The sequence below is a fragment of the Eumetopias jubatus genome, unplaced genomic scaffold, assembly GCF_037043125.1.
Source record: "Eumetopias jubatus isolate StellerSeaLion01/CBP00866 unplaced genomic scaffold, mEumJub1_p1.0 scaffold_10, whole genome shotgun sequence".
Taxonomy (NCBI): Eukaryota; Metazoa; Chordata; class Mammalia; order Carnivora; family Otariidae; genus Eumetopias; species Eumetopias jubatus.
In genome coordinates, this window is record NW_028274816.1 from 85,453,198 (window position 1) to 85,479,391 (window position 26,194).

Consider the following 26,194-nt stretch of genomic DNA (forward strand, 5'->3'; position numbering starts at 1 on the left):
CGTGTCTCCCTGGGCTGGGTTGCCCCAGCGTGGGTGCTGGCACCAACCACTGGCCAGGTACTGCAATGTGTGGTCAGAGCTGGGGCCCAGACATTACCTAGCTGTGTGACCACAGGCAAGTGCCTTAACCTCTCTGGGTCAGCTTCACCATCTGTTGACAACAGCCCAGGTGTCTCCGGGTTGTGTGGCTATGCCTGAACCATGGGCCACTTGCTCAGAAACTTAGTTATTATGGGGGCCCCAAGGGAGCCTAGGAGGGGGGCACTGCCTGGAGTGGGGGTCCCTCTCCCTGTAGGATTTGCACTTTCCTGAGCAGGCAACAGCAGTAATTTGTGTTCACAGCCCCCCGGACACCCCCAGGATGCCGCTGGCCTATCTGGGCTTCCTTTGGGAAGGCAGTGCTTTGAAGTGTCCTCTGCAAAGCAAGCTTGGCCACCTTAGATGCACCTCCCAGCTGGGCAGAGGCTCTGTCGCTGCCCCAAAACCTCCCCCTCCATCCGTCCCACCCCCCGGGGTGTGGGCACCTGAAGGAAACGGTGGAGACCCAGACAGCGCCCCCCCAAGGAGCTCCCTCCTCACCCCACATCCTTCCCGGGGACCCAGAATTATCCACAGACTGCTGAGGTCACCACTATTCCCCCAGAGAAGGGGCAGGGGGCGGGAGGTGGAGGCACCGAGTGCGTGAAGAACCCGCATTAATAATAAAAGCAATAACGCCGCCTGTCACTTTTTTTTTCCTAATAAAATTATGTGGGATATTCAACGGGACTGGAGCAAATGTAATAAATAGCAGGGCTCTCTGTGCTAAATTAAACCCCGTATCCTGCTGGCTGCAGAGGCTGGGAGAGATGGCACTGGCCTTCCTTCGGACTCAGGGGGTGGAGCGGAGGGAGGGAGGGGGCAGGGTGCTGAGCCCCCCCACGCTGAGGTCACACCCCAGGTGAGTTTCCCATTCCTTTCCCCTCTGTCATTCCCCTGCACCCCCCCCCCACCGCATCCAGATGACCTCTGAGCCCCACCCCGGGCTGCCCCGCAGCAGAGAGGCACTGAAGTGACTCCCACTCTGAGCTGGGAGGCAGAGCTCCTTGGGGCAGGACAGTAATGGGGGAGGGGGAAAGAGAGGAAGAGCGAGCCTCCCCCTCCCCCCTCCACAGGACCCGGGACAAGGCGGTTCCCCCACCCTGGGGACTAGCCGGCAGGGGGCGAGGGGAAGGCTCCTCCGGGGCCTGGGGTGGGGCACCGCCCGCCTCTACCCTTGTACCGGTATTTCTTGAAGGACAGTCCCATGTGCTGCTTCATCTGCTGCAGGCCGTGGTAGTCAGTGTAGATGAGGTCGAAAGGCAGGGGCATGGTGAGCGGACAGTTCCCCCGGCCTGGCGGCACCCCTAAGTTACTGAGAGAAGAGTCCTTCAGAGTCTGAGCCCCAAGAGGGACCCACAGGCACCAGAAACCCACCTTCCCAACCAGCCTTGCATCTGGGGCACCTGGAGCCACCTCAGTTCTTATAGCCCAGGATAAACATGGGGGAGGGGCCCTGTAAAGGAACGCGAGGTTGGCACATGAGCGCTGGCAGACTTGGAAAGCAAGTGAACGGGGTGGCCATGTCCGGTTGTGTAGGATTTTCACTGCACAAGAGACTCCAATGAGAGGAAGTACAACTGAGATCCAGCCTGGGCTAGCTTGCCAAGCTGTGCCCCTGGCCTGGGCTACCCGCCAGGTAGAAGGAACACCTTTTGTTAATTTGCACAAATGTGCTCCCTGCAGGGCTGTGTCCACCCAGAGGGGGCATCTTTATCTAGCGTTCACAAATTGCCATAAATGCTCGCTATTGTCCTTAGTGCAGCTTCAGTGTTTGGAGCAGAAAGCCCTGCCTCAGAAGACATAATTCTGCTCTGCTGACCGGCTCGTGGCCCACGGAGATGCCCAGCCCTGCCCCACAAGGTCAGCCTACCTGCCAGATCATGTACACACGGTTTTCCTCTGGTGACCCAGTGCCAGAGACTTTGGGTCATGTCTCTGGAGCCTAGCGGACCTGGTCTCAGCTGCCAGGGTAAATTCCTTTGCCTGGGACGCCCCTGCCCACCATCCAGGAGCCCCGGCTTGGCCTGACAACCCACCCCTCTGAGGGGATGAGGAGGCATTTAGCTTGCCCATTCGGTAAGTCTGTCCTGAGCCCCTGAGCCAGGCAGGGAGTAGAAAAGCGCCCCTTTCTTTGGGAGCCACCCACCTCCCCTGAATTCCCATCTCCCTGGGATTCGTGGTCCAGACGGCTGCACTGGAAGGGGTCCAGGAGACCTCCAAGTGAGCCCCTTCAGGATCCATGTGAAGAGCAGACTCAGACAGGGCAGGTGAGGAGCTCTGACAAGGTCACTGGCTCATCAACGGCAAAGGGCCATGATGGATGAGCTCCCTGGGTCACATCTCGGGCTCCTAGAGCCCGCTCAAGCAGGTGGAAAAGTACCAGCCTGGACGTCTTTGCACGCTGTTTGCTCATGTTCTGCACGTCACCATCAGAAGCTGGGGAGGAGGGCGCTGCGTGCACTGTCCCCTGAGCACACGGCCAGAAGTTTATGGTAACCAGATGACAAGGCCATGATGGAAAGATGTCAGGGGAGGCCGCGGGTGACGTGTGATGGGGATGGAGGCATCAGGGGTCGGCCGTGCCCTGCAGAGAAGGGCCGCAGGAGGGGAGGGGCTGTCCCTGTGCCTGCTCCCCACTCGCCAGTGCACCCCAGCTTCACCCAGCTCCCCCCGCCAGGTTAGAACCTTGGCTGCTAAGTGCTAAGAGGAGAATGCAAAAACCTAATAACCAGTGTCTCGTATGTCTAATCTACATAGGGGACAGTGGCCAAGGGCTGCCTCCCCCACTCGCCCAGCTCCCACACGTCCCCTCTGTCCAACCAGACGACCACACGGGATGCTCAAAAACAGGACATTGAAGGCAGGGGAGGCTTCGTGAGCCTTTTTCTGTGGAAATACCCAGAAAGCAAACGAGAATGAGCACAGACCGCAGGGGTCTGGAGCCATCACAGGAAACGGCTCCCACAGCCTGGAGACCTCATGAAATATTTGGTGGTATTTTTAAGCGTGGAGCAGATTTTGCCTTCTACTCTGTAGGACGTCCCCACATCCCTCTTCAAGCCTGGGCTTTCTCTCACCCCCACAGACTCCTCCGGTAAGACAGATGCCCCCCCAAAGAAGCAACATTTTTGCTCCGGGCCACAGAAGCTCCAGGGACAGACAGACACAACCCTCCTCCCCCACCTTCCTCGCTCAGTGCAGAGCCACGGGAAGAAGGACAAAATGATGATCCCGACGTCACTTCCTTGCAGAAACCAGGAAGGCGGTGGCTGCCCCTCCCACAGGGAACTGGGGTCTGGGAAAATTAACTGACAATCCTGAAAGCATCAACTGTAGGTGGGTCCCCTTGCTGCCACCTGTACAGCAACAGGACTACTTTCCCACGTTACATTTCTGGTTGGTTTCCAGGCAACGTGTCCCTCTGTGGCCAGGCGTGGTGCCAACAAAGTCATGCAGGCTTCCTTCCATTGCCCCATTACGGCCCACAGCCCTGGCCTCTGCCCCAAACCCCAGGACCACCGAGAGGCCAGATGAGCAGCTCTCCCTGGGAGGAAGACTCCGCCCTGCCATCATCTGTGTCATCCCAGGGGCTAAAATGTTGAACACAGGAACCATTCTACAGGCTTTTGGTTTATTAATTCACTCAATGCTTTCATCTGGGCAACCACCCTACGAGAGCAGACCCATTCTTCTCCTGCTCTCCTCTTTAGAGATGAGGAAGCAGGGAGGGTTGGTAATTGACCCAGGATTGCACAGCCAGGAAGCCGTGGAGCTGGGACTGGAACCTGGGCAGTCGGACTCCGGAGCCCACATTGCCACCCGCTAAGCTCTCCTGGCCTCCCCGGGCCGGCCAGGTGGCAGACAGTAGGACGGTGGATGGTGGGACCTCAGGGCCATCCCCGAAATCCGAGCCCCCGCTGCCAGCAGCGATTGGGCTCCGGTCCCAGTTCCCCGGGGTTAGGAGGACTCATAAACCTCCTGGAGTTTCATCTTTCTTCTCAGCAACAAATAAAAACGGCTCTGTCACAGAGCTCCCAGTAGGATTGACTGAGGCGAGGCGAGTGAAAGTCCCCCTAATTATCATTTCCTCTCGTCATCCGTTCTGCCTTCTGAACTTCTGGGCCCAGCCACTCCTTCCTGACCCCCAGATGCCACCTGCGCACACCCCGCCCCACTTAAGGCCCTGTCATTTCTCACCTTGAATCTTGAGATAATATCCTCTCTGCCCTGTGCCCCTCCAGTCTTGTCTCTTTTCCAGAGAGATCTTTCCACAATGTAAACCTGATTCTAATCCCTCCCAGAAGACTTCTCACCTCCTGGTCCTTGCCTCCTCCTCCTCCTCCAGGAAGCCCTCCTCGGACCCCTGGACGGAGAGATGCGCAGCCCCTGTGCTCCCCCACCGCTTGCTACAAACCCCTCTCCTGCACCATCCACAGTCACCTCCTCACCACCGGGGTCCATGCAGACAGGGGCCAGGGCATCTTTGAACACCCAGAGCCGGGACGGGACCTGGGCCAACAAGCACCTGCTGTGTTCAGGAACAAATGAGCAAACCAGGGAGTCAGGTGAACCCCCTTAGGAAGAACTGGTTTAAAGGTTGAAGATGTGGCCAAGGAAAGCATATCCGGAGAGAGACGGTGGGTGGGGGATGCTCAAGGCTGATGGGCGTCTTGGCTCTTGGCTCTTCGCGGGGGTGGGGGGGGATCTCCTGGACACCTCGGGACACGGACACCAGTGGCCCCATGTGCCCTACAAAGCCATCCCGCAGGAAGGAGAGGAGGAGACAGAAACTGGCCCAAAGACTGCGGTACCTCTCCCAGGGGGAGCTAACGAGGGGCCGTCCGGGGTTCCCAGCCCTAGAAAACAAGGGTTTTCCATTTAAAGCAACTTCAGTGGAGAGAAGTGTCTGCAGCTGCCTCATCCCTCCGGTCACAGGGCCTCGGAGCCCACCCGGAGGACAGCGGAGAGGGGCGGCCACGGGGAAGGGGCTGTGCTTCCATCGCCTGTAATTTCAGGTCGCTTTTACGGGCAATTTTACGCTAAGTGGTTGGTCGGAGCAGCGACAGGAGCTGAAAAACGCCGTCTCCAGACGACCTTCAGCCAAAGGTGCCCACAGAGCTTCCGCTGTACACACCCACCTTCCGTGCTCACACCTCAAAGGCCCCTGTCTAGACGGTTTCTTCTTTCCACTGCCAAGTTCCTCGTTCCCCTTCAGACTCTTCGCCCAGGGCTGTGTCAGGGGAAGAGGGGACATCGCGGAGCCTCTGCGGCCCCAGCGCACCGTGGGGCCACAGGATGGGTGAGTCTGGTCGGGAGAGACAGCAGCTCCCGGGGCAGGGGCCTCCCACGCATCCACCCAGCGCCGCCGGCTACCCTACACCACGCTTGGGAAGGACGGGGGAGTCTACATGGCATTGCCAAGCTGGGTGGCTGGAATGTATCTCTCAACGTCCCCAGGCCCCCTACATGGGAGCCTGAATTCAGGACGAAAGGGGTGGGGGAAGGGGGTGACCTCAGGAAGCCGTGCTTCTCTACAGCTCGCCTGGCTATCATGGGGCCCCCACACTCAACCCAAATTAATCCACCTGTAAGAGCCACCCTGTGGCGGGGGGCAATGGGGAGTTAGTGTTTAATGGGGGCAGAGTTCCAGTTTGGGAGGATGAGAATGTCCTGGAGAGGGATGGCAGAGCGATGGCTGTATAACCTCGTGAATGTCCTTAACACCACTGAACCGTACACTTAAAAAGGGTCAGGGGAGTAAATCTTGTTATGTGTATTTGACTATAAATGTTTTAAAAAGCCAAACTGTTCACACGCAGGGGCCTGTGCCCAGCCCCACAAGGATATGCCGTGTCGCCGTCTTCTCTAGCACCCCTGGACTCCCAGCGGGCCATAATGTAGGGGCACAGCACGTATCCAGAGAAGGGGAGACTCAGTTACTCTTTGCTAAAAGATCACAAGGTAGGATGTGGAGATGGGACAAGGAGGCAGGGAGAACAAGTCTACGATCAATTAAAAAAAAAAAATCCTCAGGGCGCCTGGGTGGCTCAGTGGTTGAACGTCCGACTCTTGATTTCGGCTCAGGTCATGATCTCAGGGTCATGGGATGGAGCCCTGCAATGGGCTCTGCACTCAGTGGGGGAGTCTGCTGGAGATTCTCTCCTTCTGCCCCTCCCCCTGCTCTCTCTCTCTCTCTCTAAGATAAATCTTTAAAAAAAAAAAAAATCCTCAGCTGGGAATCAAAATGCTGAGTTCTGGCACAATGAAAATCACTCCTGGGCTCCAGCACGAACTTGCTGGGTGGCCTTGCCCAGACGTCAGATTGTTCTGGTGTCCGCCTCCACTCCCATAATATGACGCTCGGACGGATCTCCATGGTCCCTTCCGGGCTAAAAATTCTCTGGTTTTATTTCTCCCTGTGCCTTTGGTCTGTGGCTGGAAATAATCTCTCCAGGTAGTGCTCAAATTCTGGAACAAATTATTCTCTCTCTCTCCCTCCCTCTCTTCTCTGTGTGGGAAGGACCTAATTAAACAGGATTCTCACAAAGGGCTCAGAGATGCTTGGCTCCAGGTGCTAAGTGCACGCAGGGAACTTCTGCTTTTCTAGACCCATCTCATTGCTGGGAGCACACTGGCTGGGGCAGCCCAGGACTTTTTGGCCTGATATCCCTCTGACCCCATCCAGTACCCGTCTCCTGAGCACTGTGAAATTGCCCCTGTCTCTCTCCCGTGGCCTATTTCTGGAGCAGGCCACTGCCTCTGCCCAAGGTCAAAGGGGGCAGAAAGAAAGGGCCCCAGAGACTTAACCAGGCATCTAAGGAACCGCTCTGGAAGGGAAGCCAGGATCACCAAAGAGAAAGGAGTTCTATTGTCCTGCAGTATTTTCTTCTCTTGCCCAGGATGCACCCTCACTCTCGAGCAGCCAGGCAGCCAGACTGTGCGCCTTAGTCCAAGGGCAAAAAGAAGCAGGGCCGGAGGCTTCGAAAAGAGAAACGCAGGGAGCAGCATCCCTCCCACCCTGCGCAGCCTGCCCTGGGACCAGTGTCCAAAGCTGACACTTTCTTCCCCAGCATTCCTTCCTACGATGCAAACTCGGGGCTAAGAATAGGGCCAGGGCTCCTGGGAGAGCTAGGTGAAAGCACAGACTCCCTCCAGCTCCCAGCGCCACGAGGATGTGGTCAGAGGAATAGGAACACATCCCTTTGGCTGTTCCCTGCCTCCTTCCTTGCAGACAGGCCCCGATTTACATAACGAATGTCCAGTGAAGGCTGAGCACAAAGCAAGCTTTTCTCATCTAAGCTATGCCTCAAAGGTTATATAAACCGTACAGGTGATAATCGAGATAGCTGATGGCTCCCGATGCCCAGGCCGGCCCGGAGGTGCTGCCTCGTCCCTCCCCGCTGTGGGAGACGTGGGTTGAAGGAGAGACGCAGCCCTGGGGTGCTGGACGCGTACTTCGGGGGACCTGGGGTCCACAGGGGGAAAGCTGAGGAAAGATAGGTCTGGCTCCCAGGAAAAGGCCTCCTTTTCACCAAAGCCCCTTTAGGAGTTCAGAGAAGGCCAGAAGGAGGCCTGGGGGTCGTGTGCACCACCCTGTGCTTCTGCCAGCTTCCCCGGGAATAAACAAACCTCAGGCCAGCTCATCTGGGGCTGAGCAGCAGGGCTTTGCCCATTCGGGGGGGGCTTCGGGCTCCAGGAAGCCCGTCCCACTGTCCACCTACCTGTTCTCCAGCCGCTGCCTGACAAGATCTCCCCTTTCTCTGTCCTTGGTGGGAAGAGAACACTGGACCCCACTTCCCTTTGTGAGAACCCATAGCCCCCAGGCCTTGAAGAGAGGCTCATGCTTCTTCCCGTAAACAAATCCTGCCTCGTTACCCTTCCCTCAAGAGCCTCAGAAGGCAGCCTGCACCTCATTTCTTACCTCATTCCCCGTGGCCCTCCCCTCCCCCCCCCGGGGTCTCCTTTAAATGTCTCTCCCTCTGCAGCCCTCCGGCCCCGGTGCGGACCAGGTCAGAGCTGGGCAAGGTGACTCGGCCACTGCATCGGTGCGGTCATGTTTGTTGGCCAATGTCAAGGCTTGGTCAGACTTGTAAGAAACAGATTCCCACTCCCTGTGGCTCAGCACCACAAGGAGTGCGAGGCGAGGGGGGCCCTGGCAAGGACACATCTCTCCTGGACTCTGAGGGGGGATGAAGGGCCGGGGCCGCCACGGCTCAGGGCCCCACAGCAGAGGTTCCCCACCTTCCATGGTGTTCAGCCACGCAGACCCCAATCCCACTACACAGGAGATTAAAATGCCTCCTTGGAATCCAAGGAAGGAGAAGGACAAAGGAGGGGGGACAGAGGTTTTTTCAGCATAAATTAAGCATTTGCTTCTCATGCCGCTGCTTGGAATGTGTGGCCGGAATGTGGAGAAATAGCCGATATTTACGGGAGGCCTGCTAAGTGCCAAAAATGCTAGATGGGCTGGTCCTCCCTTTTTCTCATCTATGTATTTTATATGTTATAAAATGTTTCAAGCATCCAGCAAATTTTAGAGAGTAATATAATGATACAATGAATACCCTGCATTCCCACTTCCCAGCCTTGTCAAGTCTTAACATTTTGCCGTATTTGCTTCAAATCTGTTTTTTCCCCCCAAGGGATAACACACTACAGATCTGGGTGGAGCCCTGGGGTGTGTCTGTCTTGTCCACTGTTCTGTTCCCCACCCTCCACCTCACTCCCTGCAGATGCTGGGCACCCCCGCCCCATGGGGCTCTCTCCCCCATCCTCCTGGGGCTGCCTTCTGGGGCCGCCATCCCCCTCCCGTATCTTCAGCTGCTCTCTCCTCGGGCTCCTTGGCACGAGCACGTAAACATGCCTGCACTCTCCCACCTTGAAAGGTAAACAAGCATACCTTCTGCTACGGGGTGAACTGTGTTCCCCCAAAGGTGTTGAAGTCCTAACCCCAGTACCTGGGAGTGTGACCTCCTTTGGAAAGAAGGTCTTTGCAGATGGTGCGGTTAGGATGAGGTCATTTAGGGTGGGTCCTGATCCAGTATGGGGGTGTCCCTATGAGAGGGGAATTGGACACAGAGACAGACACACACGGGGGGCAGGCGGCGTGAAGGCACAGGAGAAGGTAGCCACCTACGGCCACCAGAAGCTAGGAGAGGCGTGGTGCTCGCAGGTTCCCCTCACAGCCACTGGAGCAGCCAGCCCACCCACGCAGCAAGGCGGGCGTCTGGCATCCACAGCCCTGAGGCAATAAACCACCTGACTTTTCGCACTTTGTTTGGCAGCCCCAGGAAACTCACGCCCCTCCCTGCGCTTCTGCTGTCGCCTGCCTCCGGGGCTCTGCGCCCCTCACAGCCGGGCTCCCCAAAGAGGCCAAGGCCTCTCATCGCCCTTGCTGCTAACTCACCAGCCTTCCCCTCAGCCTACAACCCACCCATCTCTGGCGTGTGTCCCCACAACTCAACCAAGATGGGTCTTTCTAGGGTCAACAATGACTTCCACGTGGCCAAATTCGTTGGGCAATTTTCAGTCCCCTTCTTACTTCTGGTGAGCAATTGACATCACTGGCCACACCCTCCTTCTAGAAGCATCTTCTCCATTGATGCCCATGGCTCCAAGCCCTCCTGGCCACTCCTGAGTCTCCTCTGCTGGCACCCCTTTCTCCAAGAGGCCTTTCGCTGTTGCCCTTCCTTAAGGCTTTGCTCTCAGGCCTTCCCATCGCTTGGCAAATTAATGATACTCGTGTTCAGTGACGCCACCTGCCAACGCGCTGTCTCCATTCTGAGCAGCGGGCCCCTCGCCAGCTAATTCGGCGGCTGCCTGAACACACGAATTCCAGGTCTCCCCTGGGTGCTGTTCTCAGAATGGCACCGCTGTCCGCCATCCGCTGGTGACTGCTTTGAGCCAGCTAGCTTGACCTGGTTCAGGCCAGTCCGAGCCAGTCCAAGCCAGTGGCACCGTGAGGCCTGCCCGCCTGGCTCTCAGAGGGTTGGGCTGCGCACAGGGACAGGGACGTGGTCCCTGCCTCCCTCCCTCGTTCTCCCGGGACCCTCCCCAGTATTTCCCTGGGACAAACAACAACATTGATCAAATCAAAAGGCCAGAAGACTGATTTCTACCGGGTCGCCCGTGTTGACGGCCAAGAGTCTTCCCTCCTCGTCCTCCTATTTAAACATTCTCCTCTCAAGCTTTCATTTGCCAGTTAAGTCAACTAATTTTCTACTAAACCCAATTTCACTCATGGATGGAGGAAGAGCTCAGTAATTTTTCCTCATGCCATGTACTACTAATGGTGCTTGAAATTATGCAAATAAAATTAATGAGCACCACAGATTCTGGCCAGGCAGGAAGGGAAAGGCTTAATTTAAAATGCCCACTGTGGATGGGGCATTCACCAGGACGGAGTAGGGGTGCAGCCCACAGGGGTTCTGGCCCCGCCTCCCCTTCCCACGCCCCCTGCAGCCCCGCCCCCTTGCAGTCCTGTCGCGGAGCACACTGTTCTCGCCCCGGAAACATCCTGCCACAAAGCCAGATGTGGACTCTGTGCATTGCCCAAACATCACTCCAGTGAGCTTGTTAATTAAAACACCAAAACACGAGGAACAGAGAAAAGTGGCTCATCTGTCTGGACTTGTTGCTTAGTCAGTGGCCAAGACATCTGCCGTGAACATCTGTGACAAATCACAGCACACATCCGAGCGGCAGCATCTCTGTCCCGCTGCCTTCCCCTGAACAGGTCATTTAGCCAGACCAGTGTCACAGAAGCCACGCTGTGCCTCCGAATTGGGCTCGCCTTCACATCTCATTGACCTACCTTCCAGTTAACCTGGTGCTGCCCGCATGGAACAGCTCCCTAAGGCTGGGAGGTGAGGCTCCCGGATGATTCTCTTCCTCCTGCAGAGCCCACAGCAACGCCATGAGTGTGTTCAATGGGATCTCTGCCCGTGACCCCTTTGCAGGTTCAGAAGGTCACCATCTTCTGTGAGTTGCATCGTGTCCCCCCAGAATTCATGTTGGAGTCCTAAACCCTAGTATCTCAGAATGTGGCTTTATCTAGAGACAGAGCTGTTAAAGGGGTAATCAAACTGAAATAAGGTCATTAGGATGTGTCCCGATCCAATATGACCGGCATTCTTATAGGAGGGGGAGAGTCGGATATGCTCATACACAGAAAGAAGGCCCTGTGAAGACAAAGGCAGAGATCGGGACGATGCTTCACAAGCCAGCGAACGCCAAAGATCACCAGCAAACCACCAGAAGCCGGGGAAGAGTCCCTGACAGATTCTCCCTCACGGCCTCCGGAGGCACAACCCTGCTGACACCTTGCTCTTGGACCTCTGGCCCTCAGATTGTGAGACAACACATTTCTGTTGTCTAAGCACCCAGTGTGTGGGTGCTGTTAGAGCAGCCCTAGTTAACTGATACACATCCGTGTTGAAATCTCCACTGGAAGGAAAGGCCTGCTTTTTTTAGGTAGCGTTGGGGTGGTCCGAGCAGAAGGAGCTTGAGGAGCTCACAGCCCTGGCCTACATCTGTCCCAGGGGAGAAGGAAAGCCAAGAAAGGGCAGGGAACAAAGCACATTCCAGGTCAGCAAGTTCCCACCTGATGCCCGGGGTGAGGCGTGAGAGGCCCCACTATCTGGGCCACTTCCAAGGGTGCCTCCTCAGCCCACCCCCTGCAACCGAGGGTATCGTGGGGGCTTTCAGGTATGCACATGTGGGCTTGGGAGGAATCCACATATGCTTTCTACCAGTCTTCTAGGGACCTGAGCCTGAACTCCAGGCCCTAATCCTGCCCTCAGGACCAGTACTGGGAACACAGAGGACAACTCTTGTGAACAAGCCATGAAGGCCAGTGTCCCAATCCCACAGCAGCCCAGACGCTCGGGTGGGGGATCCCAGGGGAGGCTTAGAAAAACCACAGCCCCAAATTTTCCACTTGTCAACCTTCACTGCTCATTAGAGCACCTGGGGATCTTTGAGAACTTGATACTGGGGCCCCCACTCCAGACCAATGAAATAGAGACACCAAGAGTGGGGCCCAAATGTCGGTATATTTTCTAAGGCTGCTCTGCAGCTGGAGGGGTGGGGGCAGGGGTAAGAATCCCCACCTGAAATGTATTCCAACCACAGCTGATGCTGTTAATTTTGTAGACATAACTGTATTACAACTCCGGGGGAAGGTGGCTTTCTTTTTTTCTGTTTTTATTCTTTTAGTTGTCTTGAAATTGTTTCTGAGAACAGATTTAGAAAGCCCCTTCATGAGGCTGTTCCCTGAGGTGTCTGGGCTGTTTACAACAACTCTGCCCTGTCTGAGCAAGAGCATTCACCCACACCTACACCCCACTGGGGACCAAGGACAGAGCTGTCCGGGCACAGCGCCGGGCCTGCCTATGTAACAAACTGCAAATCAGAGATGAGGTAACCTCTCCCTGGAGCCCCTGCTTCTGGGAATTTCAGATCCACATGAGCTTGGCATGAAGTGATGGGTTGGCAGGAAGACATGGAGTCTCTGTGGGCTGTGTGACTGTGTGTGTGTGTGTGTGTGCGCGCGCAGCACGCTGCATGTTGTGCACGGGGGTGTGTGTTGGCCTATGCGTGGTGATGTGGGCCTATACAAAGGGATGCACGTCTGTGTGATGGGTATGCATATGTGGTTGTACACTGGGGCATGCACGTGTGTGCACATGTGTGTATATGTGGGTACATGTGTGTAGTTAAAGAAAAGCAGCAGGAGGTATTTCAGATCTTGGCACTTTACACTAGGGCCTCACCTTCAAGACCTCGTGGGTGCAGTGACCCCCATCTTCACTGCTCTGGCCCCCTTATGAGCAATGGCAGCCTCAGTAAACGCAGGCTCAGTGCCACGCCCCAGAAGTGGCCAGAGGAGGAAGTGAAGTTCCCATCGTTTAAGGAGACTTGTCGAATATCTGCTCTCTCACAGAGGGATGGTTCCCTCAGTGTGGTTGTTGGGCTGTCACAAATGGGTGAAGCCTTCCCTCAGGCAGCAGTAAAGGAAGGAAGTTCTCCCCTCTCTGGCCCCAGAAGATACACGGCCAGAAGGGAAGAATCAAGCTGAATGCCACTTGATAAACATGAATTCATCTAGCAAGTCAAGGGATCAGCAATGCTGACAGGATGCTCCACACTCACAGGGGACTTTGTGTGTGGCAGAGCCTGGGATGAGTAGTCCAGACAGCCCTCACCCCCAGGGGTCTTCCTACTGCATCTTGGGGGCTCTGGTGACCTAGGGGACAAGGGCCCTCAGACCCTTGCTTGCTGCTCTGCCCTAGACAGGTCTGGCTCGTGGCTACCCACAGCCCCTGACCACGCCATCCACAAACTGCCCAAGACTTCTTTGACTTCCCAGACACTGGGTCCCTTTTCTCTTTCCTCCTCCTCACCCCCACCCTATTTGACTTTCCTGTAGGAAGCTTCAAGGCCAGGCAAAGATGCTTCTTTTCATTATTTGCAAACATTAGCAGCATTCTGTTTCACAGTGTTGATGCATCTGTGTCCTCTGTTCAGAGGGAGCAGGGGGTGAGCAGCAGTGTGTGCTGGTGGGCGGCGGGCGGTGAGTGGGCACACTCAGCTCTGAAGTGGCCTGCACAATGTGAACAGCTTGGTCTGACGACAAAATGCCACCAGGGTGAAAGCCAGAATGAGGGACCATGCTGGTTCCCTCTCCCAGCTCTGAGTAGCTCATCGACAAGTTCAGCACCAGCACACGGGGACAGCTCCCTGCCCAGTTCCTTCCCACTCAGGATATTCAGCCAGATTGGGGGGGGGGGGGAAGGGGGAATACTATTCCAAGATATCACCTCTTCCCCAGAACCTGCTGCCCCCAACCTGGGATTGTGCTTCCCAACACTGCCACAATCATGCAGCCCCCTCATTAGTCCTTGTCACCTTCTCCCCCTTCAAAGTGGATTCTCTACATATACTGTTCCTCTCTGAAGACACTTTTCAACTTTCCTAGGCCTACTGGAGAAGTGCGTCGGCCTAAAAGAATTACTCCAGTGGTGTGAACTGCAAGCCATGGGAATAAAAACCTTCAAACCACTAGGTCATTTAGTGGCCTCCCCCTATGCAATACAGCCGGTCCTAGTACTGCCCTCCGATTGAGCTCATGAGAAGCGCTACTGAAGTTACTGGCAGACTCCAAGTTGCAGGTGAAAAACTGCAGAGGCTGAGTAGCTGCCCAAGACCATGCTGACCTAAGACTGTCAATGGCTTTGTGCCCATCAGCATCCTCCTCTCTCCAACACTCCTGTGCTAAAGAACATCAGCATTCATGGCCAGGACAAAATGCTGATCAGAGAGAGACATCTAGAACAAATAGACCATCAAGATGATGGGCAGGTTCTGGACAAGAATCATTTTAGCTTGAAAACCATCCTCAGAATAAGTTAATGGACTGATGAAGAAAAGTCGATTTGTAGGCAACACCTCTGGGGCCTTCTTTAGTCATGCCCTATAAGAAAGAAGAATAGGAAACCACAAAGCACAAACCCCTAACCATAAAGAAAAAGAAAAAGATCGATGACTTTGATTACATTAAATTAAGGCCTTCTGTTCCTTGGGAGAAAGGGAAGGAGAGGGAGAGGGAGAGAGGGAGAGAGGGAGAGAGAGAGAGAAAGAAAGAAAGAAAAAGAAAGAAAGAAAGAAAAAGAAAGAAAAAGAAAGAAAGAAAGAAAGAAAGAAAGAAAGAAAGAAAGAAAGAAAGAAAGAAAAAGAAAGAAAGAAAGAAAGAAAGAAAGAAAGAAAGAAAGAAAGAAAGAAAGAAAGAAAGAAAAATTACAAAGACAAGCCACAAATTAGGAGATTTTTCAACAGATATAATAAGTTGAATGGGATTTATACCCATCGTATATAAAGAACACCTACAACTCAATAAGGAAAACATAAACAACCCAGCAGAAAGGTGGGCAAATGACATGAATGGGCATTTCATCAAGAGGAAAGAAGGACAAGCATATGACAGAATGCTCAGCCTCGTTAGCTGTCAGGGAAATGCAAGTTAAGAACATAACAAGATATCATGACACCACTAGACATCCTCAATTAGGAAGTGTAATAACCCTACATGTGGGTGACAACATGACCACTGGGAACCTCCAAGTGGTGGGGCTGAATTGGTGCCATCACTTAGGAAAACAATTAGCATTATCTTATAAAGCTGAATTTTCACACACCATTAGTCCCAGCAATTGTGCACCTGAGTCTATACTGAAGAAAAACTCAGTCTCTACCCAAGAGAAACTGTGACACAGGTACCTCAGGTACAGGCATGTCTACCACAGCATCACTCAGAATAACTTACAAAAGCAGGGGGAAAATGTCCACAGTCAGGAAAAACTGCAAAATAATGATGGACCATCCACATAATGAAATCTCATACAGCAGTGAAAATGAATAAAACAGAGTTACATGGAACAACATGAATGAATCTTTGAAACATAATAATGGGTGAAGAAAGCATGTCTCCAACATTACATACAGCAGATGCCATTTATACAAAGCTCAAAGCAAACAAAAATAAAACTAAACCATATACTGTTTATGGATACCTGAGTATGTAAAACACACACACACACACACACACACCCCAATTTCTTATTTAAAAGCAAAGAAATGGGGGCGCCTGGGTGGCTCAGTCGTTAAGCGTCTGCCTTGGGCTCAGGTCATGATCCCAGGGTGCTGGGATCGAGCCCTGCCTTGGGCTCCCGGCTCGGCGGGAAGCCTGCTTCTCCCTCTCCCACTCCCCCTGCTTGTGCGCACTCTCTTGCTGTCTCTCTCTCTCTCTCTCTCTCTCTGTCAAATAAATAAATAAAATCTTTCAAAATAAATAAATAAATAAAAGCAAAGAAATGATAAACACAAAATCCAAGTTGCAAGTTTCCTCTAGGGGGAGGCAGAGGGATTGACGAGAGGACACCAGGTGGGCACAGGAGTCCTGGGAATATTCTTTCTTTAAATTGGACGACAGAATCGTGGGAGAACACCCTATTCTTGCACTTCCTAATAACATGTTACAGACATTCTTGTATGTATTGAATATCATACAATAAACATCAATAAATAAACGAAGGAAAACCGTCTGTACTTCTACAACCCGCAAATGCAGCAGTTAAAACTAACCAGACTTGAATACAGGTGCGCACAAACACAAACACACATAATCCTCCCCCTTCTCATCACCACCTCCCACCTCCAAGAACATCGGGGGGACTCTGGAAAGGCAAGCACTGGGGAAGGGACAGGCATCACAGGCTCACCTCACCACCCTCCAGGTCTTACCAGCTCCCAGAATAGGTCTAGGAAGGAGCCCAATTCCAGAAGAAAAATCCCAAGGCCGCACCACGCCCACCAAAGACAAGCAGAGAGGACGCCGTCAGAGAGGACCTGGCTCAATTCCACAGGCCAGTATTTGTCAGCCCCTGAGTGCGAACACTGGGGCACCTATTAGCCCAAGATGGAGAAAAGGACCTTTGAACAACACTATGCAAATATGCTTCCTTGGTGCATCCCAAACGTGACCAGGCATCAACATGGAGGAAGAGGAGGCAATGAGGAATGTCACTATCCACAGTATACCAGGAAGCCTCCCAGGGACCAGCAGCTAGAGCAGGGGCTCCTGGGGGACAGGTTCCCCTTCCTCTCCTCCCCTCCCCCGGCACTCACCTCTGCAGCTCCTTCAGGGACACTGTGATCCGCAGGCCATGGCCCAGGATGTAGAGAGTGGCCAAGATGTCTGCCCACTGCACCATCTCACCCAGAGGCCCGCCCTTTAGCACTCTCGGGCTGAACACGTCACCAGACTCCTCCGTCAGGAAGCCGATGTGAACAAGAATCTGGGGAGGACACAGAGTCAGCGTGGAGGAGGAGCAGCATTGCCCTGCCACCCCCAGGGGGACCCAACCAGCAGCAGCCACTGTCCCCAGGCTGTGCCTGGGCAGGTGCTCTCTGGCACCAGCAAGGGAACCAAGAGGCAGAGTGACCACACTGGGCACTGAGGATCAAAGTGAACAAGATGGTCACATCCCGCCCTCAAGGCGTTTACGTTCCAGATGGAAGAGGTAGACAACAGTAAACACAGACAAGAGATAATTTCATGAAATGATAGGGACTCTGAAAGAAATAAACAGGGTGATGTGAGAGTCAGGTAAATATTTATTGGATGGATAAACGTGGATGGATAGATGGATGGATGGATGGATGGGTGGACGAATGGGTGGATGGATGGGTGGATGGACCTACAAACCTCCCCAAAACAGGCTATATTATTCCCAATACTCCAGGCAAATGCCATGACCTTTCTGCCTGAAAAGAACGAGATGTCTACAGAATGCAGAACCCCTACATGGTGGAGGGGAGGGTCTGTCAGTCTACTCCAAGCGTAAAAAGGGCCAGGGGCCACCACATGCATCTGTTCTGACTCTGCCTCCCTCACCCCAACTGAAATTCAAATAAACTCAATAAAACCTTTTCAAGGGCAGACCTGGTGCCCTGTTGAAGGCCTGGGGCCCTGAGCTCGTTTCCTAAGCTCTCTGAGCGCAGCGCCCTGAATGCACAGAGAAGCAGTACCTGCTTCTGGTCCCTCCGGACGCTTCCCAGCTTCCGTGCCAGCCGCTGGGCAGCCAGCGTCCACTGGGCCGTGAGCCGCTTGGTCCGTTTCTTCATGAAGATTAGAGACTCCTTCCCACTGCCCATCAGCTCCAGGAGGTGGGACAGGTTGCTCCGGAAAACTGCCTGGAGGGGGGCCCAGACCTGGGTTCTCTGGCCCTCAGCCCCACAGCCGTGCCACCACGATCACCTGCTGCCCTGGGAACAGGGCCTGGCACCCTCCCTGGGAGGCGGGGGCCTGCTCTAACTTCTCTTGCCATTTATAAAGGCCCACCGGCCCCCGCCGTCGGGGAGCCCTGCTCTCACCCACCAACACTAACCCCCAGCCAAGCTGGTCTGTCCCAGCCCAGCTCCAGTCATCCTTCTGTCCCGAGCCCTTTGGGGGTGGTCAGCGATGACAGTCCCCAGGAGTCTGGCAGCTACACCGAGGCAGGGAGGGCGGCGGTCAGAGCTGGTGCTCGGATGGCAGGGAGGCCAGGCCCCCTTTCAGTGGAGCTGGAGTAACTGGACACCTTGAACAAATTAACCGCACTCCCTAGACCTCAGACTTGCCATCTGTTCAGTGTGGTCGCATAAGGGACTGCTGGGAGGTTTAAGTACAAATAAAGTATCTGGAAGCCTTCCAGGAGCGACAGCTATGGTTACTATTATTCTAGTCCATTTAGGGGGTGCCTCCAGGGCCCCAGCTTGCCCCTCAACTAGGCCAAGCTTTGCAGCATCCCCAGAAGGCTGGCAGGCTGGGACGCGCCCCCCGCCAGGCACAGCGGGCTGGCCTCAAAGGGCTCCTCCTGCTGTCCCTTAAGGACGCCCCACCCGAGGAGGCCAGCTGACCTGTCCACCAGCCCCTCACGGACCCACCCACTTCCCAGGCCTACCTGGACTTTGGGGAGGGGCTTGGGGGCCATGTGGGCGGCCGTCTGGTTCCTCCAGGGCAGTGGGGGACAGAACCACTCAACCTCACTGAGGTAGATGAGGAAGGAACACTCGGTGCCGTCCACTCCGAAGAAGGCGTAGCAGGGGTCCGAGGTCCAGCGGGCACGCATCCACTGTGGAGAGGGCCAGCCTAGGCCAGGGTGCTGGCACCAGCCCCACCCATACCCTTGGCAGGCTCTCTGCAGGCATGTCCTTGGGGACCCGAGGTCCCTCAGGCCAGGACCTCTGGGGCACACACTTAGAGATGCAGCAAGGGCCAGGAGCAGAGAAGAGAGAGGCTAGACCAGAGCCCCATGACCCAGCCTTCTGTCCTGGACACTGAGAACCTCGGGAAGGGCTGAGCAGGACCACTGTGCCCCAGGTCCAGAAGGAGGAGGACCCCGGCAGAACAAGGCCAGGTCACAGCACACTCAGGGAAAGCTCTGGGGCAGACAGCGGGAAATGCAGCAGCTTGGGGCCTGGCTGGTCTCCCCCAGGAGCAGGATCCGGTTGAGGCCAAGGTCAGGAGCAGGCTCCAAGAACACAAGGGCTGGAGCCAGAGTGGGCCCCACCCACAGTGATCCCCACATGTCACCGAGGAAGGGGCCCACAGGGCCACTGCTCCACCCTCTTAGGGAGTTAAGAACCAGACAGGAGCCAGCTTTTATGCCGTAGCCTGCATTCCCAGAGGGACAGACTTCATGAAGCCATGGGCCCCGGGAAGTGAGCCCCCAGAGCAGGGGCCGGGGGGCTTTTAGTCCAGCTGGTTGCAAGGGTGGGGAGGGATGAGGAGACAGGCCCACTCAAGAGATCCAGCGTGGGTCTGAATTTTTGGGGATGCAGGCTGCTGGAGGTGTTATTAACAGTTTGTCTGCTGTAAGAAAGTACTGAAAACCCTGAAACGTGATCATCTCAGGCAATGTGGGCTGGTGGGCCAGGCAGACGGCCCAAGCAGAGGGGCCGTCTCCCTGAGGCTGGCCTCTGCCAGCGGGTACCAGGGTCAGGGGCTGGGGGCTGGGCGGAGAAGTCCTCACCAGCAGACATCCCTGCCAGGAGCAGAATCTCAGAGCTAGTGTGGGGGCAGAGTCCCCAAAGAGGAGCCTGCCCCTCCCCCGGTCACCTCTACCCCCATCCTCAGCCCCGGGCCTCACCTCCACCTTCCCTGAGCAATCAGGGAACTTGGGGTCACTGGGCGCCTCACACTGGTCCCGCCGGCCTTCAGACACTGCAGGGGGAGAAGGTCAGCTTGCTGAGGGCCGGGGTCTAGGGAGGAGCCCCGTGAAGTGTGAGGAAGGCCTGGTCTGTGGGGGAGGGGTTAGCTCGGGAGCACACCCTGCCCTCCCTCCCCTGAGTTTTCTCACCTAAAAAGCCACCCGCCAGGGGGTCCCCAAGCCTGGGTTTCCCCCTCTGCCACAGGCCCTCACCCACTATATGGGCTTTGGAACCAGTGAGGAGCCAGCTTGAATGGCTATGGACCAGTGTCTGGATAGGCAGACCTCATGCACCCACCCAAATGTAACCCTCTTAGGGGGGCCCCCAGCCTGCTGCTCCCCACATCAAGAAAAATGAAGGCGGCCCCCCGGGGACTCCAGGACCTCTGTTCTCACACCAGGTCACAGTGGGGCGAACCCCAAGTCACCCCACTCAGAGCCTGAGGCCGGAGCCGGGAGCGCTGCCGTGGGGACTGGTCAGGGCCACCCAGTACACTGGCCTCCTGGGGGCAGAGGGTGCCCTGGGCCCCACCCTTGCTGTGCAGGAGCAGGCTGTGGCGCAGGATCTGGTCCACCTTCACGGCGATGTCGGACACGTTCTGGGCGATGGCCTGGATCCGCTCCATGAGGCCGGCCCCAGGGGGAAACCTAGTGAGAGAAGCCAGGGGTGAACCCGCACAGCCCACCTCGGGGGTCTTCCTGGGAGGGACGAGCGAGGGCAGCCGGTGTGAGTGCTCCAGGCGCCCGGACACCACCCTGCCCCGAATCGAGACCCAGCGATGCACAGCGCTGGGCCTGGAGGTGGAGGCGTGTGCCCCCGCTCCCTGCTGGAAGGGCTCTCTGACCACCCACTGCACACGCACATGTGCGTGTCCCAGGCACGTCTGCACATTCATCCGCACGTGCATGCGCTCCGCGTGCTGAGGGGCAGCGACTGAAGCTAAAGCAGGGCGAGGGATTCTACTGGAGAGCCGGGGCAGGATTGGGCCCAGGACCCCCCGCGACGGAGGCCTTTCCTGGGCATGGCCGGCTGCCCTGAGCCTGTTTCTCCGTTTCCTCTCAGAGGGGCTACATCGTGCCAAAATAAATTCCACCCAAAGCAGCCTGGGGACTTGCCAACTATTAAGCCTCTAGTAAATTATTGCTGAGCTCCTGAGCCTGAATTCTTCCCAGGATCTTAAACGCATTTACTGCCACAAACATCACAGCCCTCCACCCACCACCAATACTCGCATTGCCTTTATTTTTGGAGAAATTATTTCCCGGTGTTGATTACTACTCAACTCCCAGAGAAGTTTATAAGACATCATATGCAGGATTTATCTCATTGCGAAGGCCTGTGTCGAGATGGACCCCACTCTGCCGGTGCGTGGGCTTTCTCCAGAAGTTGCCTACTCGCTCCCACACGTTAATTCTGTTCCTTTGATTCACACTTCACCCTCTGGCTCTGCGCCCCTTGTTTAAGCTCCATCTATCCCTTTATAAGGACGGGGGCTCTTCTGCCGCACAAAATGGGAATTACAGGAGGGAGGACTCCTCTCAGGTGATCTGTCCTCCAGAGGACAATGGTGACGGCTGCCTGCCCCCTCGGGCCGCCCTCCCCTCCCACCGCTGCCTTCCTCGAGGAGAGGACGAGCAGTGGCCCCATCCACAGCGGGTGCGGGAGACGGGGGCAAGGCAGACATGGCGTGGGGTGGCCACAGAAGGAAGAAGGTGGCAGGAAGGGGCACACGAGCCCTCGACGACACACACACACATGCGTGTCCATGCACACATACACACACACACACACACACACACACACACACACACACACAATCCCATCAACCCTCTCAAAATCAAACAAAAACCTAATGGAAGGCGGCATGCCTTGGCCACGGTAACACACTACCACACATTTGTTCCCTCGCAGTCCTGGAGGCCAGGAGTCCGAAATCAAGATGTCAGCAGGGTGGTTTCCTTCTGGGACGAAGGGAGGGAGGGAGACTCTCCCCAGCTTCAGGTGGGGCTAGCCGTGGCTAGTGGGGCACATCACCCAGCCTCTGCCTCTGCCATCACTTGGCCTTCTGTGTGTGTCCAAACTCCCTCGTTTTACAGGAACCCCGTCACTGGATGAAGGCCCCCCGATCCAGTGTGACCTCATTCTAATTTGATCACATCGGCCAAGGCCCACTTCCAAGTAAGATCAGGTTCATAGACACCGGGGATCCAGATGTCGACGTATCTTTTTGGAGGGCACAATTCAGCCACAGCAGCGTTCTATGAGACTACAAATAAGAAGACGACTCAAGATGATGCTTCTTTTGCCCAGAAAGTCCTCAGACAGGAGGAAGTAGGGAGAGTTCCCCTTGGCCTTCAGATGGCCGAGGAAGGCCGTGGGGAAGAGAGAGGTCAGCATCTCTCCAGTTTACGGTAAAACAGAAGAGCTGAAGATCTGCCTCTTAGGAGCAGTGTGACCCCAGGCAAGTCACTTAGCCTCTCTGTGCCTCAGCGTCCTCCTCTTTAAAAATGAAGGCCCGCACTGGCAGGCCACCACCGTCAGCCTTGTGGTGAGGCTGAAGCTGCAGCCCAAGGGGTTTGGGCCAGCCCGGAGCTGCTTCTCTACCTCTCCTCATTACCGCCCCCGGAGGAGCCTTTGTAGACACATTCGCCCCCACTTACCTCCTCCACAAAAAGTTAGAACCAGGGACGTGCCGCTGCTCTGTTTATTTTTTTTTTTTTAAGATTTTATTTATTTATTTGAGAGATAGAGAGCACAAGAGGGAGGAGGGTCAGAGGGAGAAGCAGACTCCCCGCTGAGCAGGGAGCCCGATGTGGGACTCGATCCCGGGACTCCAGGATCGTGACCTGAGCCGAAGGCAGTCGCTTAACCAACTGAGCCACCCAGGCGCCCTGCCGCTGCTCTGTTTACACACCGTGGTCTGTGAGGGCCACAGGCTGCTGTGACGTCGCAGATAACTTCCTCCTCAAGAACGAGACTTCACCCTTGGGGGTGATATGTACCCGTGGAGGATGCTCCTGACGTCTGTGGGGCTCTGCAGTCAGTTCCGAGCGAGTGTTCTGGAGCTGGATGGATACTCCTCTGCCTGGAAGAAACATTCCGCTGACCACAGGAGGTGGGCACCGCGCGGAAGGCCAGAAGCTCGCGGCTGCTAGGTCAGGGTTGGTGCTGAGCACAGGCGGCCGAGGAGCACAGGGGGTGCTCCCGGGCAGGGAAGGACCTGGTACCCCTCCCAACTTCTAACCAGAGACCCCAGAGCACAAACAACCCTTGTCAGGGATGAGTGGGGGTCCTGCCAGGTCCCTGGAGACTTTGGAAGGGACCCCACTTCAAGCCTTCCTGAAGGTGCCTCTCCCTCGAGGCTCTGCTCCATCCACCGTTCAGGAGCAAGATCACTTCTCCGAGTCCCCCGACAATGCTGGGATGTGCTTGTGAGTGGCCAGCTTGAAACCCCCAGTGGAGTCCTGGGGCACCTGGCTGGCTCAGTCTGTGAAGCATGTGACTCTTGATCTTGGGGTTGTAGGTGTGAGCCTTATGTTGGGTGTAGAGATTACTTTTAAAAAATCTTTTTTTTTTTAAGATTTTATTTATTTGAGAGGGTGCGAGAGAGAGAGAGAGAGAAAGAGAGAGAATACGCGAGCAGGGGCAGCGGGAGACGGAGAAGCAGGCTCCCTGCTGAGCAAGGAGTCCGATGCAGGGCTTGATCCCAGGACCCCAGGATCACGACCCAAGCCAAAGACAGACACTTAACTGAGACACCCAGGCATCCCAAAAATAAAATCTTTAAAAAAAAAAAAAAGGAAAGGAAAGAAACCCCCAGTGGAGTCCTGAGTCCTCAAGGACAGGAACATGCTTTCGGATGGAGCCTGGCACCGCCTGGCATGGGCCACGTGCCCAGAGCTCCATCCCTGTGCAGGGCTGAGTAGAGTTCCCCTCCCCCCAGATTCACATCTACCCAGAACCACAAAAAAATGTGACCTTATTTGGAAATAGGGTCTTTGCAAATGTAATTAGTTGAGATGAGGTCACGCTTGAATCAGGTTGGGCCTCAGGTCCCTTCCCGGTGTCCTTATGAGAAGGCCACGTGAAGACGCGCTGGGGACAGCCGCCACGGGACAGCAGAGACAGACTGCAGGGACGTGTCCACAAGCCAGGGGCCACCTCAGCCACCAGAAACCGGAAGAGGCAGGGAAGGATCCTCCCCTGGAGGCTTCGGAAGGAACAAGGCCTTGCTGATACCTGGCTTTCAGACTTCAGCCCCCAGAACCAAGAAAGGAAATCATTTTTATTGTTTTAAACCATCCAGTTTGTGGTCCTTCTTTATGGCAGCCCAAGGAAAGTAATGCACCACCGAGGGAAAACAGTTTTTAGTCCATCACAAAAGGAGAGTCCGTGCCTGGGTGGCTCAGTGGGTTAAGCGTCTGCCTTCAGCTCAGGTCATGATCCCAGGGTCCTGGGATCGAGTCCCACATCGGGCTCCTTGCTCCGCGGGAAGTCTGCTTCTCCCTCTCCCTCTGTGCTCTCTCTCTCTCTCAAGTAAATAAATCAAATCTTAAAAAAAAAAAAAAAAAGAAAGGAGAGTCCAGGTTCTCCTGGACCCCTGCTGTCTGAAACTTCTCTCCAACCCATGCTCCGCTTGCTGAAGCCCAAGCATCACCTGCAGCTACTTTCTCCGGAGACAAAGAACAGCTGAAGATGCCCTTGACGTCTCAAGTCCCAGGCGGGTGACTCTCCACATTACTCAGAGATTGGGAAGAGCGAGGATCTCAGAGTCAGAGGTCCTGGATTCAAATCCAGCCTCCACCAGACAGCTGTGTGACCTTGAGCAGGTTACCTAACCTCTCTGAACTCAGGGGTCAGCTCCTGTAACAGCTGAATGATCTCAACTCCCTCACAGAGTGACTCCAAGGATTAGACCCAAGGCCGAGTATCACGTGCTCAGCGTCTAGTAGACGCTCCATAAACGCTCGAGATGCGTTCATTCCCTATCTACAGCAGTCACCCCATCCCCAAAAGGAAGTTTTGTGTGTCTAACTACAGAACAAAGCACTTCCCTTTTTGAGGATTTTCATACGATAAGCGTTTCCCGGGGAACATCACTAAGAGGGACTCTAAATAGTGCAGGTGGCATCTGTCTGATTTCACAAGCTCAGCTTGTTCAAAACGGAATGACTTGGCCTCGCTGTTATTAAACTGGACTTAGCATTTGGGCAGTGCTTTCTATTGTCAAATAATCTATGATTAGTCCTCTCTCCCTGGGATGCTCTTCAAAAACTGACAGTGAAAGCAGATGCCTCGAGACCGCAGACCACAGCAGGGCCGTGGCCTGGGAAGCACGAAGAAGGGGAACAGACTAGGAAGTCGGGGCACAGCTGTCTCCAGCCAATGGGGCCCCAGGCAATTCTCTCGACAACATCCTGGTTCTTTCTAATGGCCCCACTGTACAGACGGGAAACCAAGGCACAGCAAGGCTGAATTACTTGCTCAGGGCCGTACAGCCATTACGTGGAAAAATCATCAGGGTACCAGTTCGCCTGCAAAGGGTCTGTGCCTAAGGGTGAGCACAGGGGCAGGACAGCAGGACCAAGGCCTTGATCTAGGGGGCAACATCATGGGGGTGGGGCCCTCAGTAACCCCGACGGGTGGCGAAGGCTGAAAGGGCTCCAGCAGAAGGCACCTCCCTGTCAGCAACACTCCAAACCCTGTAGGGCCTGCTACCAGGGTACATACCTGGAATCGTCATCTGCTAGGCAAGGGGGCCGCGGGGACGACGCATCCAGTGTTCCCCCTGCTGGTGCAGTGACCAAGGTCATCCGTTCTACTTGTTGCTTATTTTTATTCCTTTCCTGTTTTATCGCTGGTGCGTGCATTTGGTGGGTAAGCCAGATGAGCCTGAACGCGTGGGCTCGAGAGGGGGCGGCCTGAGTGTGAGTAGCTGAGAACCAGGGCCATGTCAGGGAGGGGTGGGAAGAGGGCCAGCTGGAGATTTCAGAGAGGCCCCAGAAGGAGGCGCCTTGGCCAAGTCACCCCGTAACCGGCCTGGCAGCTCCCCACAGCGTGGTCAGCAAGAGGAGAGTGAGGTTCTCGGCCCCAACCTGTAAGCTGTGGGTGCTAGGCAGGGGCAGAAAAGATGGGGGCCTTCTGCATTCTCGAAGCTCTTAGGGCCTGTGGGGCGTTGGGTCAAATGGGTCCCACCATCCCCGCCCCCCAGCTGGGCAGACACTCCACGAAGAATCCCGGGACCTTTTCACACTCCACTCCCAACAAACATGGTCACCCTGTGGTTGCTGAGGTTCTTGAGACCACAGGGCTGTGCAGCCCCTGCGGGCCGGGCACCAACCCCTCCAGGTCTACGATCTGGGCC

The 26,194-nt window shown here is 55.4% G+C and overlaps 1 protein-coding gene across 1 annotated transcript in view; it reads right to left on the reverse strand.

Moving 5' to 3' along the window:
* MGAT5B (alpha-1,6-mannosylglycoprotein 6-beta-N-acetylglucosaminyltransferase B) overlaps positions 1-26,194 on the reverse strand; it is a 69,747-nt gene that overhangs the window by 22,616 nt on the left and 20,937 nt on the right. The window contains exons 4-9 of the mRNA XM_028112671.2: positions 20,362-20,477; positions 19,770-19,843; positions 18,582-18,752; positions 17,668-17,832; positions 16,765-16,934; positions 1,262-1,393 (exon numbers count right to left, since the gene is read on the reverse strand). Coding sequence (XP_027968472.1) covers positions 1,262-1,393; positions 16,765-16,934; positions 17,668-17,832; positions 18,582-18,752; positions 19,770-19,843; positions 20,362-20,477 — 828 coding nt within the window. The remainder of the gene's footprint in view (positions 1-1,261; positions 1,394-16,764; positions 16,935-17,667; positions 17,833-18,581; positions 18,753-19,769; positions 19,844-20,361; positions 20,478-26,194) is intronic.